This window comes from Vigna unguiculata, chromosome 2, assembly GCF_037176805.1.
Source record: "Vigna unguiculata cultivar grain cowpea cultivar isolate G323 ecotype 2 chromosome 2, ASM3717680v1, whole genome shotgun sequence".
Classification (NCBI taxonomy): Eukaryota; Viridiplantae; Streptophyta; class Magnoliopsida; order Fabales; family Fabaceae; genus Vigna; species Vigna unguiculata.
This window is the reverse complement of record NC_140793.1, coordinates 29428050-29437512: the sequence shown is the minus strand read 5'-3', so window position 1 is coordinate 29437512 and position 9463 is coordinate 29428050. Positions and strand designations below refer to the sequence as shown.

General features: G+C 33.1%; 2 protein-coding genes across 2 annotated transcripts; one reads left to right on the top strand and one right to left on the bottom strand.

The window, feature by feature from the left end:
* Positions 1 to 2260, top strand: LOC146888503 (uncharacterized). Its single transcript, XM_085669982.1, has 2 exons — positions 1 to 218; positions 1885 to 2260. Exons 1-2 carry the CDS (start codon positions 96 to 98, stop codon positions 1966 to 1968), a joined length of 207 nt encoding a protein of 68 aa, XP_085526108.1. The 5' UTR covers positions 1 to 95; the 3' UTR covers positions 1969 to 2260.
* Positions 2261 to 3513: 1253 nt separating this feature from the next.
* LOC114169240 (trihelix transcription factor GT-3b-like) lies at positions 3514 to 5945 on the bottom strand. The gene is made up of 2 exons (XM_028054292.2): positions 5438 to 5945; positions 3514 to 4444 (listed from the first exon to the last, which is right to left on the bottom strand). Exons 1-2 carry the CDS (start codon positions 5765 to 5767, stop codon positions 3845 to 3847), a joined length of 930 nt encoding a protein of 309 aa, XP_027910093.1. The 5' UTR covers positions 5768 to 5945; the 3' UTR covers positions 3514 to 3844.
* Positions 5946 to 9463: the final 3518 nt, after the last annotated feature.

Here is a 9463-nt window from a genome sequence, read left to right as displayed (position 1 = left end):
CTATTCGTCTTCATCTTTCTGCGTTCGTCGTCAATTTTCTTTTTAATTTTCGCATTCTACACTGAAAAAGAAAAGAGAGGGAGAGGAAGACGAAGATGACGCGGGGAAAGCAGAAGATCGAAGCGCAGAAGCGGAACGCAGAGAAGAATCAGAAGGCAAAGGGCTCGCAGCTCGAGGCCAGAGCCGTTGGGCTCAAAGTCATCTGCCCCATCTGCAAGGTTTCCAATTTCACCTTTTTTTCTTCGAAAAAATTTCCTTTTTCTTCCTCCCATTCATTTTTCTTCTTGTTATTTTCTCAGAGTTACAAAAAAAATTGAATTTTGATTTTTGGGTGCCTTTGAATTACCCTCCGATCACCGGTGTTGTTTTTGTGGTGGCTGAGGTAATTGGCTTTGAGTTCTCTCATCGAATCAGCCGATCTGGGTTGTGCTTGTTACCTTTTATTTATTTTTTATTATTTGTGTTTTCTAATTCGAAAGTAGTCATTGCTTGACTGATATGATTTAATCAGCTTTGAAAAGGAGGTCTTTTTGATGCAAGGGTTGCTTGGATAATTAATCTGGCTTCCACTGATTCAATTATTGGTTTCGTTAATTATTATGAGCTAGTTGTGTCAATTATATAGCAGATGATGTTTTGTTACACTTTGTGCCTAGTTGGATTTTTGTCGGGTTACAAACTAGTGGTTTGTTTTTTAGCAAAAAAATTCGGTGTGATGGAAAGCATGTTACAGCTGCTGCTGCTGTTGAGTGCATGCATTGGTGGGGATGTCAGAGCAAGTTATGCAGTTATGCATTATCTTATTTAGAGGCTCGTCTTAGTCTTCATTTGTTGTGATTTATGATACTCTGGCGTGTCTTTGTTTGATGTGTGGTTGAAATAATGCATATGCTAACTTTATAATATGATTGCTTTTGCAATGGATATTGACATATTGTTGGGTTTCCTATCCAGTGGCGTGGTCCCAACACAAAGTTAGGTGCATGTTACATTTGCATTTTGCTTGGATTAAATGTGGATGAGTAAATGTAGTCTTTTACAAATTAAGGCATTGAAGTTGTTGTTGCTACTATCTACTGTACCTTTTAACTTTGGGTGACAACCAGATATCCAGAGCATAGCATCAGTGTTTTGAGTTGGAACATAGAAAATGTTCTTGGAAATGGTGCTACTTTTTCAGTGATATGCTAATAAAAGAGTTTGAGATGGGTCTTAGGTTCTTTGGCTTCCTATTTGAAGTTAAGAGATAGCTTTATCTATAGCTTTGGCTGGTTATACTTGTGCACTTTTTTTGTGTATTGTTGGACTTATTAGTCTCCTTTTTTTGCACTGATTGCTTTATTCTTTCCAACTTCAGTATCCGTAGTGAAGTGAATTTCATACGTTGATTCTGGTGTTGGTGCAAGTCACATGGTTCATATAAACTGTTGTATTGCAGTTTGTGAGTCTGAACTGTCCTCATTCTTGGGTAGTAATGTGATATTGAGATTGACCTGGTTTTGAGGGATGGTTTATTCACCTCACAGATTACTTTTCTTCCTGTTAGTGCTTCTTCGATCTATGAGTTTGCAAACAAAACTTATCACTAGGAAATAGAAGTAATGCATGAACAGTAGCCTACAAAAAGTAAAAAGAGAAAATTTTTGAGAAAAGAAATTTGTGGGGATGATCATAGTTTCTCCATACATTTTTCAAAACTGAACTGCTGAAGCATCTCCCATGAAGAAGAAAATCATAGGATCTCTTTGTGTAAGTGGTTGGAGGTATACGTATTTAATAATGTGCCTTGTGGAATCCTTATGTTTCTGAACTCTGAAGATCTTTTGCATTCTCAGATATCTTGTATAAAAATGTTTCTTCACACCGTTGAACATTATTTTTCAGGTTCAACTTGCAAATCAAAACCAGCTTGTTGATCACTTTGCCTCCAAACATCCGAAGGAGAAACCCCCTGCAGAGTCAAGCTAGAGATATTTTGAGCACATGGTACGAAAGGTCCAAAAGAAAACATACTCTTTTGTTGTACCTTCGTGCTTTTAATGTAATCCCCTGCTTACGATGCAGGTTGCAACATGTTTTAATTGAATCATGTTAATGTGCATTGTTGTGAGATCCGAAAGGATGATGAAAACTGCTTCTATCATTATAACAATATTATCATGATGTTGCACCAGTGTTCACTAACTTGGGGTGTTCATAGTGTTTGATGCCAACATGGAAGAGATGGAGCTATTAAAAAATTGTACTTTTTTAAATTTTATATTCCATTTTGTTACAGGTGTTTGTAAACTGAACAATCCAAAATAAGCCACTGATGTTACCAAAACAAGACTGAAGTACTTAGTAATGTTCATGTCGATTGGATAACAAGTTAGGATGAGCTGTAAGACTTGGAAATCTACTCAAATTAAAATATAAAAAAGGGTATAAATCTTATTTTACAAGCTCTTAAAGATATTTTGGCATAGCCTGCTTTAATAATGATAGACATTGATACAAGCTCCAGTCCAAATTTTAAGAGTGTATAATTATCATCCTATCAATTATTGTTGGATTATTTGACTGTTAATGATATCAGTAAATTATAAATAAAAGATAAACTTCATCTTACAGATCTGTTTTACAAGGTTAAACTGATATAGAAGCAAATCCTAAGCCCGTACAAGACTATTACCAGAATCATCTCTTAGCTGGGAGGATTAATAGAAAAATTGGCAGAGACAACACATTTTTATGTTTAAATAAAGGATTATATACTGTTCATAGAAATAAATAAAATACTGTGAGATTTACGTTGATCTGTTATTTTTAAAATTATCAATCGGAGGACATTTGTTAAAAATGGAACTGTTGCTCTTTTCTTTCCCTTCAACTTGAAACTTCTAAGCATAACCCCTTTTTTTCTCGTAGACGTGCAAATGTTGATAAAGGTTTGATGGTGTTCTGTGTTTTGAATGAGTTGGTGTTGCAGAATGTTTGGCCAGTTACTGATAATGACTTCATCTATAACAATCAAACTCAGTTTTTTTTGTTAAGTAGTGTCAAATACAAGTTAATAAAATTCAACATAACGATTGAGTTCATTATCTTTCCCTCTCCAAAATATAAAAACACCTATAAATCACACACGCTTTATATTAATTAAAATTTCATCTAAGTTGTTCTAAGTAAAACTAACATCATTATTTTCTTTAAATTGACGGCACTAATAAAGAATCCATCTCGAAGAGTATTTCTTTATCACGGTAAACATACTGATGATCATCTTCCATCACCTTTAATTTACAAATACCCTTAAATAAATTAACAAATATCAACAAAGTCAGCACTCAACTGATACCCTTGCCAGAAATAGCACCTTCTATTCCTTTCACAGCACACTGCAGTGTAAAAAGCAATGATGAACAATACAGATCTAGACAGAACTTAGGATGTATTACTGTTAAACATTGACAGCTAAGAAGATACACATTTTCATGATCATGTTAAAATTTCATAGCAATCACATCGGGATTATTCCAAAGGAAAAAAATATAAAATTTATCAACTATTATACAAACTTGTAAACAATACCTGTTTTTAGTTACATGTCCCAAACGTAATGCCAAACAGAAGTATCCCTAAATAATAGTTCATATAAAAGCTTTCTATATCAATTTTCAAGAGAAAATGTTGATATACTCCTATAAATACTCCTTTCTTCATCCAGATTCTCCTTTCTAAAATTCTTTGTAATCAAAAAGCTACTGTAAAATTTAGTCCATTCTGTGCTATACTTAGAATCATATATAAATGGAAACAACAAAGTAATCAGTTACAAGGAACCCAAACCATTTTGCTTCAGTTAGTTAGATTCATTAATGAGTTTGTTCAAAAGGGTCGTCAATAAAGCATCCCTTTTTTCCGCCCTACTCTCTTCTCTCATTCTCCTCTGTTCTTCTCTCTCCCTCCATGCCTGTTCAATAATTAACCTCTCCCGCTCAAGCTTCTCCATCGACTGCCTCCACTCCTGTTCAAACAACTGTCTTTCATGAGCACGTCTTTCCATCATCTCCCTCCACTGCATCTCCATCCTTAACTGGTGCTGGAAAAATTCCTTTAGCATTTCCTGAATACTACTAGTACTACTGACAGCATGCGATGGATTGTTTGCTCTTGAAGAAGACTTATCCGTTCCAACTTTGTCAACTTTCCTTTTGCGGGTATTGCTTCTAGAAGGTTTTTCCTCTTCGCTATCATATTCAACCTCGTCGTCATCTTCTGAGAGTTCCTCTGAAGATCGATCTCCACTTGGTCTTTTCACTCCTTTCTTGGTTTGAGCTGAGCGAGTTTCAGATTCAAGAAGTAATCGTTGCATATTATGTGCCCTTTGGGTAAATACTGCATGCAATTCTTCAAAAAATGGACATTGCCTGCTATGCTCTGGGTCAGATGTCTCTTTTCCCTGCAAAAATATTGCCACATAATTTACTGAGTAAAGTGAACACCTCCATCTTTGAGATATTTCTTTTTTACATTTTTAAAGAAATTTCTTTTGCACCATTGCAAATCAAAATAAAGTCGCTCAACCATACATACAAACTCCCTATAGGAAATTTTTCCACATGAACATAGTTAGAGGGGGTTTTCTTAAATTTTGGCCTATAGCATATTTGGGTTCGCTTGTATTTCACTGGCTCACATTGCAAACAACTGTTTACCAGGAAGCAATAAATATAAATTGTAGCTTTGAGATGAACACGGACCAGACCAATTCAACCACAAAAACAAACATGCTGCCAGACTCTAGCAAACACATTGCACACCCAATAACCAGATACGTCATAAATTATATGATCAAGTGCGGTTATGACCATACCAAAAGCTTGAACAGTTAGCAAAGACTCAACTCTCGACATATAATGCCCTGCATCAAACACGGTCCATTGTATATGAGCTATTCAGTTGAATATCTAAACCACAAACCCAACATATTCCCTCCCAACCCTTTGAGCATATGAACAAAGCTTCATATAGATGAAGGTTAAACAATTCAATGGATCATACCTAGCTGTCACAAACATCATAGATTTATTGTAATAAACATATATTTACTTTTTCTTCCATTTTCCTTCTTCATGTCAATCTCATGTTTTTCCTATCACAAACTATCGGACACTTTGTGTCTCTCCCACTCCTATCTCTCCCTTCTACCGACGTCCTATCACATTTTATCATGTCTGAAATAATTCAAATGAATGTCACGTACAAAGGTGTATATCACTCATTACTCCAGTTGGTAGAAAAACAGTCAAACTGAACATCAACAAAAAGATTCAACGAGATAACAACAATGCCAAACTCTGCTCCAAAATCATGAACAATGAAAACGCCACAAACAAACAAACGAAATCGGCAACAGACGCTAAATAAAAAATAAATAGAAAGAAAGAAAAACCTTATAGCGATTAACGAGGTTCTTCCACTTGCATTTGCACTGTTCAGGGCTCCTCCTGAACCCTCTCTCCCTCATCTTCGAACTCACCACTTCCCAAAGCGTTTTGTTCCGCTTCGACGCAGTGAAGTCCAGCTCCAGCTCCGCGCGTATCGCTATGAACTCCCGCGTCTCCTGCTGGCTCCACTGCGGCTGCGCCGGTCCCCTCTCCTCCCTCACCGCCGCCGATACCTCCCCGGACATCACCAACGACGTCGCCGGGTTCATCAGCGGCGGCGGCGTCACCATGCCAAGCCGCGCAGCCAACGCGTCCTCCCCTCCGCCACCGAACATTGACCTCTTCACCACCCCGATGTGGTTTCAATGTGAATTCGTGATTAGGGTTTTGGAAATGCGAAAACTCAAAAAACGGAAGTGGTGCACTGGAGCTGGTGGAAGCCTCGGAAAAAAAAAATATCCTTTTAGTTTTTCGCTATTTTTTTCAATTACTTTTCTGTTTTCCGAGTTTGCTTTGTAGACAAGACAGGAATCGTTGACTATAGCTACCTACGTGTGAAAATCTGCCTCCTGAAAACGGTAACGTGTTTACGGTTTTACTTTTTTGCCCCTTCATTTAATTCACGCCGTTTCCCCGTTCTCCGTTGTCGGTGTAAAAGTTACGCCGTCCCTGGGTGGATGCGCCGGAGATTGGAACAAAACCAAATTAAAAATAGTTCTTAAAAAATACCTTATTTTTTTATTTGTTGCTATAAATTAAATCTATTACCCATCTTACTCTAATTTAATATATTATAATTTTTTAGACTATTTTTTTATTAAAGATAAAAATATACTCCCTCCTTTTGCGTGTATTTATTTGCGTATTTAAAGAAGTTTAAATTTTGGAAGTGATGATTTAATGTTCGAAAATAATTTTCCTATTTGGCAGAAATTTGCTATGACCGGCAACTCTTGATTTTCTTTGTTACTAGAATGTTCTCAATCTTCATAGGGGGAGATTAGGTTAGGGTATTAAAATTCCAATCCTGAAGACTATTTACAACGCATTTTATGAAATATTTAAAGCAGCTTATTAATGAATAATCATTAATGGGAATTTCTATCATAAATTTAATTATACAGCTCGTCACAATAAATTAAGAATCTGTTATTTTTTACTTTTATTATAGAATTAATTCGATTTGGGCTTGAGGCCCAAATCATGTGGTGGGCTTCCTTGTTTAAGAATATTCTTGATCCACGATACAAAATATAATTTTAGATTCCCACATATTAGTCAACTTAAAAAGTTTGTATCAGATTAGGTTGGTGTTATTTTTAAATGATTGTACTTTTTTTAATCTTATCCACCTCTGTGTTGTGTTAATGAGACATCCAAGAAATAAAAATATTTAATAATTTATATATTTAAATGACAAACATGCTCACACAGCTAGAGGTAACATGAAAAACATCTTTGAAGTAAATAATTATACGTAAATTTGATTGAAATCTTATTGTGTCTAAGATTAACTTTTAATTTTTTTTTTATGTATTATTTAATAAATTAAGAAAACAGGTGATATCTACTGCATGTGATATCTACTGCATTAGTGCTGTTACCCATTTATTTGAATAATGGAGCTATTTTGGATAAGAGATTAAAGGTGAAGCTGATTATGCTTGTCTTTTTAGTTGATTATTCATATCATTTAAGACTACAAAAACTTGCTGGTATTGCTCTTGAAGTTGGATTGGAACTATCAAGTTGTGTGCTATTGGCACTAAATTTGTGTTGTTTTGATGTAATACAATTTTCACATTTTTATTAGTTGAGTTTCCTTTTATAAAAATCATCTTTACAACTTTTATTTTAAATATTTCTCTATCTTCTGTCCAAGATTCTAACTTTATCATTCATTTCTTTGAAATTATGAGTCTACCTTTAAGGAGATGTCTGAGTGACATTGGATAGTTCAACATAAATTTTTATTTTTTTTGGTCATGAGTTGTGTTCAGAATTAATTTGAGTTTTCTTTGTATAGTTAGAGCTATATGTGAAAGTAAGTTTTGTTGTATAGAGAGGACTAGTGTGTGGAGTATGTCTTTAAGGTAAAGGAAGGTAGTAAAATTTAATGATTTATTAGTAATTCAAATTTGTGATGGTAAGGAGGAAAGTATAATAAATGAGTTATGTATACTTTATTGAATTGTTGTTGGATTTTTTTGGACTAGGTGATTTTGCTACAAGGGGTGAGATATTTATTTGGGTTAAATATGTTTTTGGTCTCTTAACTTTAAGTGAATTTTGGAATTAGTCCATTTCGAAACTTTGGACCAATTTAGTCCTTCATCTTTTAAAATACGTGAATTTAGTTCTTTTAATAAAATTTTGTTAAGTTTATTTGATATTTCAAGTATGTTTCACAATAGTATTTGACTTAAGATTAAAGCAAAAATGTGTCAAACAGTATAAACAATTCAAATACAAATATGAAATGCGAACGAAATATCAAATAAACCTAACAAAATTTGATTAAAAAGACTAAAAATCCACGTATTTCGAAAAATAAATGACTAAATTGGTCCAAAATTTTGAAATTGACTAATTTCAAAATTCACTGAAATTTAAGGGATTAAAAACATATTTAACCCTTGATATTTTCACTTAAGAGAATAATTTATCTTAAGCGAAAATAAAAAAAAAAGACTTGGATCTTATATTTTTCGCTCAAACAAAAATAAAGCTGTAAGTAACATTATTTTTTACCTTGTTTTCACTTAAACGAAGGTTTTTTTTCAGTCAAGTTATGAATAACACTATAACTTAACCAAGTTTCCACCAAATTTTTGTTCAAGCAAACATATTTTCACCTGAGCTAAAATATTTTTGCTTGATCTAAGAAAAAAATTGTTGTTTATGGTTGCTTAATTTAATGTAATTGTTTTTGTAAATACAAATTGAGATAAAATAGTTTCATTTTATTTATATTTAATTTTTCCAAATGAAATGTGTGTTTTGTGTGGATAATGAGGATATAGTGGGTTTAGGGTGTATTGATGGTAATTTGATGAGATTATTTTGACTCTACTAATATCCAACTACTAAGTTAAAGGTTGTGAGAGTTGAGGAAGATTCCTACATGGTGTTTTGGTATGAAACAAGATCGAATGACACAAATATAAGGAATTTACCCAATTATATTTGAGGGGAACATTAGTCATAATTTATTGTTTTTATGGAGAAAAAAATAATATGAGAGGTCCAAAATCTTGAGTCTTCTTAATAGACATGTTTTTTGAAAGTTGAGTCAAATATTTAAAGTTGCGAGAACTGTGTGATCTAAGCTAGTCTAGCTGTGATTTGATTTGGTGCTAAGAAGTGCATGCGTTACATTAAACATTTGTCTATTGTTTGTTTGAGATCGATTGACTAAGATGATGAAATTGCATTTGTAATGAGATATTTTACATTTTAGATAGTTTATTATAACTACACTGACTTACCTTTTGTTGGTTGTTTTTTATTTGTTTATCAACTATAATCATATAAGTAAATAGATAATAATCCATGTGAGTAATGGTGGAACTTAGTATAATCTCAAAGTTCCCTATTTTTTTTTCACACACACATATATATAAATTAATATACAAATAAAAAAATATATTTTATTATGCTTTACATATTTGGATCCTTCAATTTTTTTATAAATCTAGTTTGCCGTACACAGTACTTTTTAAAAATCTGCCATTGTAGATGGGAGTGATGAAAAAAAAGAAAAGTCTGCTTAGGAGTTACATAAAAAGTGTATGTTATATATATATATATATATATATATATATATATATATATATATATTGTATGTTCTTTCCAATTTTTGAAAGAGTTTTAATTTTAAAAGATTTTTGTATTTTGTTTGACAGAGTACAATTACAATGTATATATTTATATTCTGTTTATTATTAATATGTAATGTAATCACACTAATAAGGAGTGTTACGTTTTTAATCAAAATTCACCAAATAAAAGAATATATATGAATTATTTAT